Source organism: Schistocerca americana, chromosome 2 (genome assembly GCF_021461395.2).
Source record: "Schistocerca americana isolate TAMUIC-IGC-003095 chromosome 2, iqSchAmer2.1, whole genome shotgun sequence".
In the NCBI taxonomy this organism is placed as follows: Eukaryota; Metazoa; Arthropoda; class Insecta; order Orthoptera; family Acrididae; genus Schistocerca; species Schistocerca americana.
The window spans coordinates 348,475,945-348,492,001 of NC_060120.1; the positions used below are offsets into that span (position 1 = coordinate 348,475,945).

General features: G+C 38.9%; 1 protein-coding gene across 1 annotated transcript in view; it reads right to left on the reverse strand.

Moving 5' to 3' along the window:
- Positions 1–15,723, reverse strand: part of LOC124594784 (CDK5RAP1-like protein) — a 130,714-nt gene extending 114,991 nt beyond the window's left edge. The window contains exons 1-2 of the mRNA XM_047133191.1: positions 15,279–15,723; positions 11,104–11,349 (exon numbers count right to left, since the gene is read on the reverse strand). Of these exons, the coding sequence (XP_046989147.1) occupies positions 11,104–11,349; positions 15,279–15,594 (562 nt within the window). The 5' untranslated portion in view covers positions 15,595–15,723. The remainder of the gene's footprint in view (positions 1–11,103; positions 11,350–15,278) is intronic.
- Between the last annotated feature and the right edge of the window lie 334 nt (positions 15,724–16,057).

Sequence of the window (16,057 nt, forward strand, 5' to 3'; positions counted from 1 at the left end):
ATCACACTGACAAGATATGCCGCACAGTGTTTCCTACTGACGGTGTTGCCATATACACATGGGAGGAAACACAGAATGTAATACTTGCACATTGATCGAACCTACCAACAAAAATTCTACCGGCCCACCTCCAAATTGCTTCAATGTCTTTCTTTAATCTGGTTTGGTGGGCATCCCAAACACTCAAGCAGTACACAAGAATGGGTCACACTGGTGTTGTACATGCACCTGCTTTGCAGATAAAGCATACTTTTCAAAAACTGACAGCTGACATTGACCATTAATCTCTCCACTACAGTCGTTAAATGCTCATTTCATTTCATGCTGCTTTGCAACATTATCCCTCGATATTTAATCAACCTGATTGTGTCAAGTAGCACACTATTAATGCAGTACTCAAACATTACAGGATTGTTTTTCCTACTGATCTGCATTAACTCACATTTTCCTACATTTAGCGCTAGCTGATATTCATCACACCAGTTTTCCTACATTTTGAGCTAGTTGCCATTCATCACACCAATTAGAAATTTTGTGAAAGACGTCTTGTATCGTCTATAATCGCTCAACAATGACACCTTCATGTATACCACAGCATCATTACCAAAGAGCCACAGATTGTTGCTCATCTCATCCATCAGATCATTTATGTGCATAGAGAATATTAGTGGTTCTATCACACTTCCTTGGGGCACTCCAGGTGATAGCCATGTCAGTGGTACATACTAGGTCCTATTACTTAAGAAGTCTTCACGCCACTCACATATCTGGGAACCTATTCTGTGAGCTCGTACTTTCCTTAACAGTCCGTAGTGGGGCGTCATGTCAAACACATTTTGGAAACCTAGGAATATGTAATCTGCCTGTTGCCCTTCATCCGTAGTTTGCAGGATATCATGTGAAAAGGCAATCTGAGTCTTCCACAAGTGATGCTTTCTAAAACCATGCTGATCTGTGGACAGAAGTTTTCCAGTGTTCAAGAATTCTGTAGCAAACTGATGTTAAGGATATTGGTCTGTAGTTTTGTGGGTTAATTCTGTCCCCTTCTAAAATACCATAGTCACCTGCACATTTTTCCAGCCACTTGGGACTTCGCACTGGGTGAGAGATCCAAGATAAATGCAAACCAAGTAAAGGGCCGATGCTGCAGAGTACTCTGTGTTTGCATTCAGACCTGGTGACTTATTGGTTTCTCTACTCTTTCAGTTGCTTCTCTATGCCAGGGATGCCTATTACTCTTCCATAAGGGAGTCTTTGCAATGGTCAAACAATGGTATGTCTGTACGATCCTCCTGTGTGAACAATTTGAGACATGGCAGTGTACTGTCACAGAACTGCACACACTCAAGCTGATAATTAATTTAATGAATTAAGAATGGTAATTCAGAAGCACAATTTGTTCAAAAACCTCTGAAATGATGCAGGATATTATTACAACAAGAATGCTAAAACCACCACAACGACAGGGCTATCGAGATACCTAATTTTTAATCAAGAGAGTGTATCAGAACTGACCCCAGAGGAGGCTGGAGCATGTGAGGCCACATAGCACATTCAGAGGAAGGTGTGATCGGTAGCTGCCAATATCACCAGTCATCATGGTGGGCTGCAACCAGCAAGGTTTGGATAGCGTAGAAGCTGGGGCTGGCATTCAGAGAAGGGGCCAAACATAAAAGTTAAGATGCAGTTCTCAAGGACAGATACCCCTTCACTTAGGTCCCAGAGGAATCATCAGTCAGCAGACCCAGCCAGTAGGAAAAATAGTTAACTGTACATTTTATTGTGGTAGACAGGTGACGAGTCACCATATTGATAAAGCATTGTTTAGAGTTTGTCTCCATGTACATAAACTGGAGAGAATGATGCAACTGCAATCAGATGTAATGTTTGGAAAACAGTGGTGTCTGATGTCACTGCCACCATGGATCACGAGCAGTGGGAAGATACATCACTGTGACAAGAAACACAGTTTGGTAGTTGAACGGAACGATGTGCAGTGAGTGACGGTCCATCTTAATGGTATAACAAGCTTGCTATGGACACAACTATGTTAGTAATATCATTCAAAGTAAAGTCACCCTGGCAGTGAACTTTAATAATGTGTCTGTATGGATATTTCCGCTGGTGACATACTACCGAGGCTTAGATGTGAATAATACATGAACAAATCTTATGGTGTGTGTGATGCATTATTCTTGTTTGTGACGGTAGGTGATCATGGAATACTGACAAACTGTTAAGCATTCAAGTGTTGCCGTATCGTCATCGTCGATGACCCTTTGATTGCGACTTGCAATTTGTGAGACCTGTTGATTTGGAGAATGTCAGATTAGCTACTGACAGCTTTCCTAACAATCCTGAAGGTGTGAGAAATTACAATTGGCAAAAATTATAAATAGTATTATCCCAACACAGATCAGCTGTGTTGTGGTATGTATAAAACATAAACTCTTATGTGACTGAAGTTCCGTGTGTGGCCTTTATACCAAAGGTAGTGGTACACTCATGTTTGAGCAAGCTCTATGAATTCTGATGGACATCATCTTTAAAAGCATGCTGACATAATCAGGAACATACAACCATTCAATCTGAGGACACTGGGCCTCCATAATAAAGTACAATTCTATTAGAATTGGTTTCTTTCTGTTAGAATTGGTTTCTCCTTATTGGCAGCTGTATCCAAAATCCCCAAGCATGGCTGCATTGAAAGATTCATTAAGCATAATTCACATGTTGGAGTGTAGCATGCACATAATTACACTAGAAGTGATATCAGGTGAGTTTCAGAGGTTGGAGCAGTGAGGCTGGCCAGAAAGGACACAATATCGGTGAGTAGATATGTACTAACATAATGCCATGCACCCCTGTAAATTGGAAATTTGTGGCAAGATCTTATGGAACCAAACTGCTGAGGTCATCAGTCCCTAAGCTTACACACTACTTAATCTAACTTAAACTAACTTACGCTAAGGACAACACACACATCCATGCCCGAGGGAGGACTAACATCCGATGGGGGGAGCTGCATGACCCATGACAAGATGCCTCAGACCGTGCGGCTACGCCACGTGGCTGCACCCCTGCAAACTACCGCCTACTGTAACAGTATGTTATGTCCAACTATATGTTGTCAAGCAGGGTTTGTCACTCTACATTCCTTCAGAGTCAGCTGATTACATTTTATTGTGCTCTGAAACAACACAATGGTTGCATGCACAGAGAAAAGTCCATGAGATGATACCAGAAATGTTACAGATTTCTTGAAAGTATAATTTAAAACTTCAGCTTTCCTTCTGCTATCTTCTATTGCCACAGCAGACTGGTCAATGAGTGAGTGGATAGAAGCCTTCAACCAGCTAGCTGATTTTACATATACTCAGTAGGTCAAAGTCGCCTCCAACTAATACTGCATGATCTGGGTGTTTCTGCACTATTCAGTATAGACTTTCTTTAGGGGACTCTAAAACAGTCATGGTGGAATCAGATACGCATCCAGATAACTTCCCAGTCACAATCAAAATCAAACTCATTAGAGACAATATTTTTGTAGACTGCAATGGTGTCTAATTTGTCCCTTCAATAAATGCACCGTGACTCGCTAAATATCTCAGAGCTTTCTACTTTGGGTTTCAGCTGGCTCTAGGATCCGAGAATAATTTGAGTGCCACCAATTTACTGGAGGGCAGTTAATTCAATAACTATATAATGAATACTTTCAGTTTGCTCATAAAATTTTGACAATTACAGTGTCTTTACTCTGAATTTAGTCTGCTGTGTGTCCAACTGTCAAGTGTTGAGCAGAGTACATCAAACTACCACCTAGCCTAAAAAACCTCCATGTGCACTCCACAAATATTCTGCTACCTGAGTAGCTGTTTCCTTTGCGTAGTGCACCCCTAAGTAGGGGAGTCTTACAACCCCATAACCAATAATGCGGATCTAGAAATCTTCAGCCAAGACCACCACAGAGTTGAAGAAGCTTTTGGTCGAGATCCTCAACTCAGCTTCAAACAAAAGGAGCTTGATCAACTCTGGGATCAGTGCTGCAAATTGTGAGCTCTTCTTGCACTCTCTGCATGAGGCCAGCAGACTTCTACTAGCTGCCTATATGAACTGAGGATGGCCGACACAACTGCATTTTGTCAACGCACAAGATTGGTGGTGATTTGTTGCAAGCGGAAACATATGGCACATAGATTTTTGCATGTGTATTGACTACTGCTAGATAGCTGATGTTGGCAAAACATTCAGCAGGGTTTAAAACAAAAAAGGGAAAATTAAAATAATTAATCAGAATGATAATTGATTATGTAACATTACCTGACCTGAAAGAAATATTGGTATATCCATAATCAATTACCACGATAGTTATGATTAACTGATTAATACCCAGCACTATATTCAATATGTACAAATATATTCTTGAGCAACATTGTTGTGTTTCTCCTAGAGGTACTCGCATTCCTCACCCTTGCCGACGTTTAAAAGAATGAATTGTTTTATCATACATGGGCATTAAATGCAAACATGTACAAAATGAAGTAAAACCTTTAAAAATGGCATCATCCTTGAAAAATTAAATACAATATGGTACCTACATACTGAAAAAATGCAAAATTAAATTCACAAGTTGTAAAGTTTAAATGCCTTCTTTTGCAATTGTAATGAAAGTCTTATTAAGACCAAAAATGCTTCGCTTCATTCTAAAGCACCTTAGCTGTTTGCTAAAGTCTAACACATACATGTGGAAGAACAGGAAGAATGACATAAACAACAAAAAACTATGAGTAGCAATAAGAGTCCTAGCAAACAAAATTATAAGAGGAAAAAACTACATTGTTACAGTGACCACTGAAGATTCTTTAGAAGAAAGCGAAACACATTTAGTCTTAATAAAACATTCATTACAATCGCAAAAGATGGTATTTAACCTATACAACTTGTGATGGTGAAAATCTCCTAGTTCTCACTTTTGTAGGCGTGCACATATCCATAAATCTCAAGTGGCTACTGGTGTAACAAAACAGTTGTATGACAAAACACATTCAACAAAAGTTTACTCCTTCACAATTCAAATAATGGTTAACAACTATCAAGCTCTAACTTAAAGTAGTATATGATGTTATATTTCTTTTCATTTGCTAAAGTGGTGTTCACCTGTACTGCGTGGGTGTTGACGAGTACTTGTCGGTAGACACTGTCATTGAAACTACTGCCATCTTATGTGATTTAACAGTGGGTGACACTCATTAAGCTACTGTTTATAGTAACCTTCATGAAATTAATGTCATAATCACCACTGCAAACAATTAACACATTTGCACATAAAATTCTCTAGAACACAGTGTCACAAAACTCAGTTGATCAGAATGGTGTGAGTGTTCTCAGCAGTGAGTGAAGTTACCTCTTAATTTTTCCATAGTTAAGAATGAGTTTTAAGTGAGCAGTGGTGCATTAATGTGGTTTACTTAGAATTTTGTGTAAAAGAATAGCAAATAGCAATTGTGTATAAAGTGTGCCAATCACAAATAACATTGTCTTGTACCGTTCCATTGTGGTTTTACAATTATGAGCCCATATCTATCCCTTCATTACAGCTTCAGCTAACACAGTGACAAGTTGTGCTGTCATATGTTCAAGTGAGCAACATTAATATAAAGTAGACAGCGAGCCATGTGAGAAAAAAATTTATGACCTGCACAAAAAAAATGACCCAGACTCCAAGCTAGCAGCACAACCCCACAATGAGGTGGTTCTCTACAAGATAATAAGTAACCAAACAAGTTCTTGGTTTTAATCTGATGCAAATGTACTGTTTAATGCTCCATGTGGGTCATTACTGTGGGGGTAACACTTGTACATGACAACAGAGTGCTTCAATGAAAGCTTTTTATTATTGTTTAATAGTACAGTGATTTGGCTCACATATCATAAGTTTATTTTATGGTCATTTAGTTAAACTAAAATCACACTATAATTTTGCTCATACATGTTTACCCAGGTAACACAAAGAAAGCAATTCTTTACATGTGCATAATGTACACCGTGTTCCTGCTCATGCAACAAAAATCGGCACACCCACTTGAGTGTTAACAATCCTAGTAACTGTCTAATGTTATCCATTTTAGGGATGTGAGGTAATGATTATATCTCAAGATATGTTGTTGAGTTGGGTAAATAACATAAAATGGTTGAGTGTTACCAATTATTACCTAGTAATTGCACTGATAGTGAAAATATAAACATAGCTAGTACCTCTGCTGGTTTCAAATGCTTTGATGAAAGAATTAGTAGTAACAAATTGTGCATAAATAGGCAGAAAGACCCATTCTTGTGTGACTATAATTACACAAGAATCACTGTAAGCAGTTACTTCCATGAAATATCTAGAAATATGCATACAGAGAGATTTAAGGTGAAATGATCACATAAAACTAATCACAGGTAAGGTAGCTGTCAGACACGTCCATTGAAAGAATCCTCAGGAAATGCAGTCCACCCACAAATGAGACAGTTTCCACAACAGTCATCTGACCAATATTTTAATATTGCTCATCAGTCTGAGATCCATACAAAATAGAATCGATACAGGAAATAGAGAAGGTTCTAAGATGAACAGTGTGTTTCATTACAGGTTCGTTTAGTACGCATGAAAGCATTACAGAGATGCTCAGTTAACTACAGTGGCAAATGCTGCAACAGAGATGTTTTGCATCACAGTATGGTCTGCTGTTAAATTTTCGAGTGCATATAGTCCCAGAAGAGTCAACCCATATATTCTTCTGTATATCTTGTGAAAAGAGCATAAAGGTAACATTAGAGAAATTCAAGTTCACATGGAGGCTGACCAGTAACTGTTCTCCCCATGGACAAATGTGACTGGAACATAAATGGGGAAAGTACCCTCCATCACACACCGCGAAGGTGGCTTGCGAAGCATAGATTTGGATGTGGGTATAGTCTCCTGATCAGTATTTCTGTAACCCAAAATTATATTTAAAAAAAAAAAAAAAGGAGGTAGACGATTTCCTAAAGTATAAGATTATGTTAAAACCGGGACAGCCTGATAAAAATTATAATTTCAGGAATGACAAAGATGGTGTAAATGGAACATTTCGATTGGTCTGGCTGGCACTATATCCATTGCTGGTTTCATAAGTTGTGTGTACTTGTATTGACCACATATGTTGCATGGCAGCTATCACACAGTGGTGCAGTCTGAACTGCCAATTCTCCAATTTCAAAATGTTTCATGAATTTGGCAAAATGTGTATGAACTTGCCTTTGTGAGGAAAAACAAATTCAATTGCTATTTTTGAGGGTTTATTGCAGTTTAGAGAGCAGTCAGGTAACAAAACATTGTGGGAACATACTGAAAGTGCCACCAAAAATGCCACCAATATTTCTCATACAGCAAAAAATGATTTAGATTCTGAAGCAAACTGGACAGTTATGTTGTGCACTATCCTATAGGTTTTGTGTGAGTGGAAACGCAATGTCATTTTAACGTAAATGAATATGAAAATCGATGTTGAATATTGTGGTAGTGTTTCAACAGTTCAAAATGTGGGGAATGTTAGCCAAACAAAATTTTTAATGATAGAAAAACAATTACTTGAGAGAATAGGGCTTATGGTAGACCCAACAGAAAATAATGTAAATGGTGGGAAAACGTATGCACTGGGAATGTAAAACCATATTTTATTATGATTACTCTATTAGCTAGCTTATGTTGATAATGTTTACCAAGTATTTAAAGTGCACCGTAGAAAACAATAAAAGATAATGTTGAGCAGATAACAATATCTTCAAAATTTATAAACCACATGCATGGGGAAAATGTTTTGGCCTTGTTGTTGTTGCAGTCTTCAGCTCGAAGACTGGTTTGATGCAGCTCTCCATGCTACTCTATCCTGCGCAAGCCTCATCATCTCCGAGTAACCACTGCATTCTAAATCCTTCTGAATCTGCTTACTGTATTCATTTCTTGGACTCCCTTTACAATTTTTAACCTCCATGCTTCCCTCCAGTACCAAATTGGTGATCCCTTGATGCCTCAGATTGTATCCTACCAGCCCGTCCCCTCTTCAGCTTGTGCTACAAATTTCTCTTCTCCACAATTCTATTCAGTACCTCCTCATTAGTTATGTGCTCTATCCATCTCATCGTGAGCATACTTCTGTAGCACCACATTTCGAAAGCTTCTATTCTCTTCTTGTCTGAACTGTTCATCGTCCATGTATCACTTCCATACTTAGCTACACTCCATATAAATACTTTTAAAAAGGACTTTCTGACACAAATCTATACTCAATGTTAACAAATTTCTCTTCTTCATAAACAATTTTCTTGCCATTGACAGTCTACTTTTTATATCCAGACTATTTCAACCATCATCAGTCATTTTTCTTCCCAAACAGCAAAACTCATGTACTACTTTAAGTGTCTTGTTTCCTAATCTAATTCCCTCATCATCACCTGATTTAATTCGACTACATTCCATTATCCTCATTCTGCTTTTATTGATGTTCATCTTATACCCTCTTTTCAAGACACTGTCCACTCCATTCAAATCCTCTTCCAAGTCCTTTGCTGTCTCTGACAGAATTACAATGTCATCGGAAAATGTCAAAGTTTTTTTTTCTTCTCGGTGGATTTTAATGCCTACTCCAAATTTGTATTTTGTTTCCTTTACTGCTTGCTCAATATACAGATTGAATAACATCAGAGATAGGCTATCACCCTGTCTCACTCCCTTCTCAACCACTGCTTCCCTATCGTGCCCCTCGACACTTATAACTTCCATCTGGTTCCTGTACAAATTGTAAATAGCCTTTTGCTCCCTGTATTTTACCCCTACCACATTTAGAATTTGAAAGACAGTATTTTAGCCAACATTGTCAAAAGCTTTCTCTAAATCTACAAATGCTACATTTCTCCTGAATCCAAAGTGATCTCCCCCGAGATCAATTTCTACCAGTTCTTCCATTTTTCTACAAAGGATTCGTGTTAGTACGAGGGCTGTCCAGAAAGTAAGTTACGATTGATCGCGAAATGAAAATCACAGTGAAAATCAGAAATGTTTCATTTGTAACAGTTAGCTACACCTTTCGGCCACTTCTCTATGTAGTCACCATTCTGACTCAGACATTCATCGTAGCATTGTACTAACTTTCCAATACCCTCATCATAGAAAGCAGCCACCAGTGCTTTCCACCAATTCTCTACGCTGGCCTATAGCTCACTGTCTGTGCCAAAATGTTGTCTTCATAGCCAGTGGTTCGTTTGAGCAGAGATGAAACTCAGTGGGAGACAATTATGGGCTGTATTGTGGGTAACCAAACATTTCCAATTGAAATGATGCAAGAACATCTTCACTGCCCCTGCAGAATGAGGCTGAGAATTGTCTTGAAGAAGAAACCGCATGACATTTATGTAATGTTGGTTTCATAGCTTCAGGGGAAAATTCTCACCAGGCCCTCGTACTTGGTGGGACACACTATTTTCTATAACATCTTTACGCGCTCGCTAAGAGCTCAGGAATGAAAAGAGCGACATAATTCTACCTAGAGTCATACTAGAGGCACTGCCCAACACATCTTTGCAAAGCTTTATTGGATTTTCATAGTTGTTTCCATTTCGCGACCAATCGTAACTTACTTTCTGGACAGCCCTCGTATTTTGCAACCATGACTTATTAAACTGATAGTTCAGTAATTTTAACATCTGTCAGCACCTGATTTCTTTAAAATTGGAATTATTATATTCTTCTTGAAGTCTGAGGGTATTTCTCCTGTCTCATACATCTTGCTCACCAGATGGAAGAGTTTTGTCATGGTTGGCTCTTCCACGGCTACCAGTAGCTCTAATAAAATTTTCTCTACTGCCAGGGCCTTGTTTTGACTTAAGTCATTCAATGCTTCATCAAATTCTTCATGTAGTATCATATCTCCCTTCTCATCTTAATCAACGTCCTCTTCCATTCCATAATATTCCCCTCAAGTACATCTCCCTTGTACACAGCCTCTATATTCTCCTTCCGCCTTTCTGTTTTCCCTTTTTTGCTTATAACTGGTTTTCCATTTGGGCTCTTGCTATTCATGCAGATGATTCTCTTTTCTCCAAAGATCTCTCTCATTTTCCTGTTGGTGGCTTCTATCTTACACCTAGTGATACCGTATGTGCTTCTAATCTCTTACATTTGTCCTCTAGCCATTCCTGCTTAGCCATTTTGTACTTCCTGTCAATCTCATTTTTTAGACATTTGTATCCCCTTTCACCTGTTTCATTTATTGCATTTTTGTATTTTCTCCTCTTTTTTTATCTACTTGATCCTCTGCTGCCTTGACCATTTCATCTCTCAAAGCTACCCATTCTTCTTCTACTGTGTTCCTTTCACCTGTTCTTATCAATTGTTCCCTAATGCTGCCTCTGGAATTCCCTACAACCTCTGGTCTTTCAGTTTATCCAGGTCCCATCTCTTCAAAATCCTGGACTTGGTATGAAAACCAGTTCACTAGAACTGAAAATGTGACATAAGGATGACCAGATAGATGTCTGAACCCCCCCCCCCCCCCTTTTCTCAAATTTGAATCCAATATGCTATACTTTGTGTTACATCATTCAGTATCAGTTCTCTAATGGAATTTTTCATTCCCACACCAAAAATGTTTGCGACAGCGTAACAGTATAGATTCTTCCTTACTGTTTGCAACTGACCCCTAGTTTCAGTTTCTTGAGTATTTAATTATGTGATGTTCGAGACAATAATGGGCAACTCTGACACTCACCCTAAGATAAAAAATAATAAAATAGATCATAAAATTTAGCATCTTAGTATTAGCAGTTCCCTACTGATATCTTCATATTAAAAAATGCACCGTGTATATTGAACTATTGATAATAACAGTCTGATCATCTTACACTAGGAATAATATATGGACTAAATGTGTAAAATTGAAGCAAAAAATGTTGTAAGTGACAAATTTTACTGTTGGAAACAAGATAGAGGAGCAAAAACAAAATATGTAAACTGTATAATCTAGGACTTAATACTGCAGCCATAAAACTTTAGGGGAAAAAAAAGAGTAAACATAATGTTACCTAGTATTCCTATTTTCATTGGTGGTTTCTCCTTCGTTTTCATTCTTGTATTATTAATACCTTTTAGGTATTGTAATTTATTCCAGATCTTAGTTTCAGCTCCTTCACGGATGGAACATGTTACTACAAGGACTACATCTGCATCTGTGAGACTATCTGTTTTTGTAAATCCAACATCCTTTAGAACTGACCAAATTATTTCAGTGTCATTCACGTTCATCTGGCATCCATAGACATCAAAGTATACTGAAAGAAAAATAAAAAAAATTCAAAATTTAACTCATTCCAAGAAAACATAAGTAACAGTGAAATATTATTTCAGCACCATTTTTGTTTGAATATAAGACACTTCATTTCCATTTTAGGAAACATATAAAAATATTTTAAAACAAAAATATTCAACATTTCCAGCACTCTACACGTAAAAAACTACTGATGCTTCCTTGACATTGAATCATAGCACTGTTTCCACAATTAAACAAATATTAATGAAACCAAATAATTAAGGTTCAATAGAGTCTATTTACATGAAAGGCTTAAGTTTTGAAATGGATTCATGCAGTAGTTATGCAGAGGTACATGGAGAGACTAGCATGGAGAGCTGCATCAAATCAGTCCTTGGACTGAAGGCAACAGGACAACAACAGGTTGATAGAGAAAGGCCAAGGTCTCTGCACCACTTCAACTATGACCATGCTCATATAGAAAATTTGGTGGTGAAGCTAAACTTCAGCTGGATAATGCTTCATTTTTTAATGCAGAAAATATCCATTTAAACGACAGAGAATGCAAAATTAAAACTGTGTGCCAGACAAGCTGGGTGTGCTTATAATTGTGAGTCGCTCGCTGTAACTGTGGAATGTCAGTGTACTATGCCCACAAGAGTTTGTAATAAGAATAATAATACAATAAAAATGAAAAGACTGTAGCACTTACTCAGAAAACATATGACAAGAAATGTCAAACACCAGGTCGAGGAAAAATTCACTAGTGTACATCAGAGGCTGCTACTCAAGCGACTAAATGTGTCTGTACTGTAAGCAAGCTCTGTCCATTCAAGGTAATGGCAGCTGCAGGAGACCCCTTTGTATTAGAGATAGATTCAAAGACAATGTGCCCACTGATGAAACAATGAGTCTTAGAGGTCAACTGCCAAAGCTTTTGCAATAATGTCCCAGTGTTCGATGCTGTTTCAAAAACAATATTGGAGCTCATATAATTCTACAAACGGAAAGCTGGCTAACACTGGAATTTACAGCAGTGAGATTTTTGGGGCAAAACTGCGCATATAATGAAAGCATTCACCAACGGGAAATGGAAATGGTCCATTTATCACAGTCGACAAGGAACTTAAGTCCACAGGAACAGAAACTGAAGCAATATGCATGCTTGTTTAGGTAAAACTCAGGCTTTAATGATCCAACATTCAACTGGGAAAGTTACAGTTTTGTAAGTGGTGAATGTGACAAAGATTCTTATGAACCACTACTTCATTCCTTCTGTAAAAGTTACCTAGAACATATTCATGTTGGCTGGCATGGAGGAGGTAGGCTAGTTCTGTTCTAGATACCTAATTATGTCTGAGCTCAGAATATGTTCTAAGGTTCTACAACAAATGGATTTCACGAGATGTTTTGTTATCCCAATCATTATCAAAAACATAATTATCCCAATTGATTGTTAGATGATTAAAGTCTCTTCCAGTGATTACAGTATCATTAGGTAACTTATGTACAAGTGAACAGAGGTTTTCTCTAAAGTTTTGGTTACACCAGTAGGAGAATCTGGTCGACGACAGGATCAGCCAACTGTAATCATCACCCACCCTCAATGAGTATTGGCCAAACAATCTCATATGCAGCTCCAATTTCTATCTATGTGGATTTGAGTTTCTTGTCTACTGCGACAAATCCATTTCCTGTTTCCCTATCCTTTCGGTGTACACTTAAATTTTCCCTAAGATCTCACTACAGTCAACTTCAGGTTTTGACTGGCTTTCTGTGACTAATACTATGTGAGCTTCAGTGTTGTTTAGGAATGCTTTGAACTCAGTCACTTTCAATCAGGTCCTAACAAGATTTCAAAAAGTGCAAAAATTTGCAACTTTTGTTAAGTGTACAGAAATGTAAACTTATGCACTTCACAAAATAAAAAATTGTAGTATTCTATGACTACAATATCAATGATTTGCAGTTAGAATCAGTTAGTTCATACAAATACCTAGGTGTAATAATTTTGAGAAATATCAAATGGGCTCAATCATAGCTAAGGCAGTGGTAGGCTTCAGTTCATTGGCAAAACAATGGGAAAGTGCAGTCAGTCTACAAAGAAGACTACTTACAAATCACTTGTGTATCCCAGCTCTGAATATTGCTGAAGTAGGACCAACAAGGGATACTGAATGCATGCAAAGAATGGTGGCATAAAAGATCATATTTTTGGCTAATGTGATTGTGTTAAGGAAATGATGAAAAACCTGAATTGGTATTCTTAAAGATAGACAAAAATTACCCTTGAAACCTTGCTTACAATATTTCAGGAAGTAGTATTAAAGGAAGACTTAGAGGTACTCTTTAGCCCCCCCCCCCTCCCCCCAGGGACGTCAAGACAACATTAGACTAAGTACAGCACATATAAAGGGATTTAAGTAACCATTCTTCCCACATTTAATATGCTTTGGTCATCTACCAGTACACATGGTATACTTCTTTGAGGTGTACATAAGAACTACTTTGACTAATGTGTTTATTTAGGACACCCCCAAAAACATATGTTTTTCATATTGAGTGCATTCTGCTGCCACCTACTGCCAGGCACCCCATACCAATGACCTCAGTAGTCACCAGACATCGCGAGAGAGCAGAATGGAGCAGTCCATGGAATTCATGGACTTCAAACGTGGTCAGGTGATTGGGTGTCGCTTGTGTCTGTACGCGATATTTCCACACTCCTAAACATCCCTAGGTCCACTGTTTCCAATGTGATAGTGAAGTGGAACATGAAGGGACACGTACAGCACAAAAGCGTACAGGCCGGTCACGACTGCTGACTGACAGAGACTGCTGACAGTTGAAGAGGGTCATAATGTGTAATAGACAGACATCTATCCAGACCATCAAACAGGAATTCCAAACTGCATCAGGATCCACTGCAAGTATTATGTCAGTTAAGTGGGAGGTGAGAAAACTTTGATTTCATGGTTGAGCAGCTGCTCACAAGCCACACATCACGCCGGTAAATGCCAAATGACGCCTCGCTTGGTGTAAGGAGCACAAACATTGGATGATTAGACAGTGGAAAAACGTTGTGTGGGGTGACGAATCACGGTACACAATGTGACCGGAGGCAGGTTGTGGGTGTGGCGAATCCCCGGTGAACGTCATCTGCCAGCGTGTGTAGTGCCAACAGTAAAATTCGGTGGTGGTGGCGTTATGGTGTGGTCATGTGGGCTTGCACCTCTTGGGGTGTTTTGCGTGGCACTATCACAGCACAGACCTACATTGATGTTTTAAGCTCCTTCTTGCTTCCCGCTGTTGAAGAGCAATTCGGGGATGGCGATTTCATCTTTCAACGCGATCTAGCACCTGGTCATAATGCACGACCTGTGGAAGAGTGGTTACACGACGGCAACATCCCTGTAACTAACTGTCCTGCACAGAGTCCTGACCTGAATCCTATAGAACGCCTTTTGGATGTTTTGGAGTGCCGACTTCAAGCCAGGCATCAGTGACCAACATTGATACCTCTTCTCAGTGCAGCACTCCATGCAGAATGGACTGCTATTACCCATGAAACCTTCCAGCACCTGATTGAAGGTATGCCTGCCTATCGTCAAGGCTAAGGGTAGGCCAACACCATATTGAATTCCAGCATTACCGATGGAGGGCACCCCCAACTTGTTAAGTCATTTTCAGCCAGGTCAGGATACTTTTGATCACATAGTGTATGTAGATTTGAAGTGTACAGAATCCCGTCAGTACGACATGTTAACAATAGTAAAGACACTTGGCAACAATAATACAACCACATAAGGTATTGCCAATAACTTCAAATTGCTAATAATATCGTACTTGAGTGCACATTCGTGATCTCTTATTACGAACCATCTTCTCCTCTGCAAGCAAGCAAAACACACGCACCAACCAAAAGGAGAACTTTACATATGAGTATCTTACCCTTCCTTCCATGTCCACTGAAATGTTCTGTGGCAACGTATGGGAGTTCCGTAATTGCTACTCTCTGTGCATCACTTGGCAGATTTCCTTGCAAAAAATCCTTTAAGCCGGGTCCTTTCTGGACACTGAACTGATGTTTCCGCCAAAGAGGATTTTTGCGACCACTTACTGTACTTAGTTCGGCGTCTTTTAATATTTTAGTTACTGTTAAGTTCCTGAGCGACGACAAGAAAACTGTTTTCTTCGAACTGTGTAATGCTATTCCACACGCCCCACATATTCTAACTGTGGAGTGACAACATTTGCCACATAGCATTTTTATATATTGTGTGATTAATTAGAAAATCGTTGACTCGAAGTGTGAGACGTCTTCCCTATCAACTACAGCTCTTGTTCATCTTCCCACCGTCTGCTTTAAGTTTCAAAACAAACACGCCAAAGCACTAGAAAAAAGACCACATTCTTCAAACAACTTGTATGTACGCCTCAAAGATCTACGCCACAGACTGGGTGGTCTACTGAAGAAGCGTCTCGCGGGCCCCGCGAATCATGACGTCATATCATGGCATGACGTCTCTCATGCAAGCCAATATCGCTGGTAGTTTTCGAAACGCGGATGTTCTTTGAACATGGCATGCTGATGCCTTGTGCCTTGTGGATTTGTGTATGATGGCGGGATTTGTGTGCGTTAAAGCTTTTCAATCACGGAAAAAAATTGATAATACTTGCTGCAAAAGCACATGTTTGCAGAGGAGAAAGGGTAGTTTATATTCCAGACA